This window comes from Penaeus monodon, chromosome 25 (genome assembly GCF_015228065.2).
Source record: "Penaeus monodon isolate SGIC_2016 chromosome 25, NSTDA_Pmon_1, whole genome shotgun sequence".
In the NCBI taxonomy this organism is placed as follows: Eukaryota; Metazoa; Arthropoda; class Malacostraca; order Decapoda; family Penaeidae; genus Penaeus; species Penaeus monodon.
Genome location: NC_051410.1, coordinates 2,783,980 through 2,784,264, shown reverse-complemented (window position 1 = coordinate 2,784,264; position 285 = coordinate 2,783,980). Strand labels below are relative to the sequence as shown.

The 285-nt window shown below is 44.9% G+C and overlaps 1 protein-coding gene across 1 annotated transcript in view; it reads left to right on the top strand.

Annotated features, from left to right (window-relative positions):
* The window catches only part of LOC119589484 (protein FAM102A-like), a gene marked incomplete at its 5' end in the record, with an annotated part of 24,308 nt that overhangs the window by 23,757 nt on the left and 266 nt on the right, over positions 1–285 (top strand). Inside the window, 1 exon segment of the mRNA XM_037938083.1 lies at positions 53–285. Coding sequence (XP_037794011.1) covers positions 53–159 — 107 coding nt within the window.

The following is a 285-nucleotide window of genomic DNA, read 5'->3' as shown; positions in this document are numbered from 1 at the left end:
CTTCTCACTGTAAACATTTTTCCCTAACTAAGTCTTGCATTTCCCATTACAGCTTCCGGCCTTCAGCTCTACATTGGGCGCGATGGAACTGCAGCTTTAGGAGGTCTAAGTCTGAAGTCAGGAGGAGAGTACAAGCCTGTGGTGTTTGACAAGAGATAGCATCAACCTCAGTGAGGGAACCTCCACCTCTGTCTAGTATCTTGGGCATCAATTCTGAAACCACAGAGAGAAAAAGAAATATTCACTTTATCATACTAGTCTTCACATTCACCCCCACTGGGATAG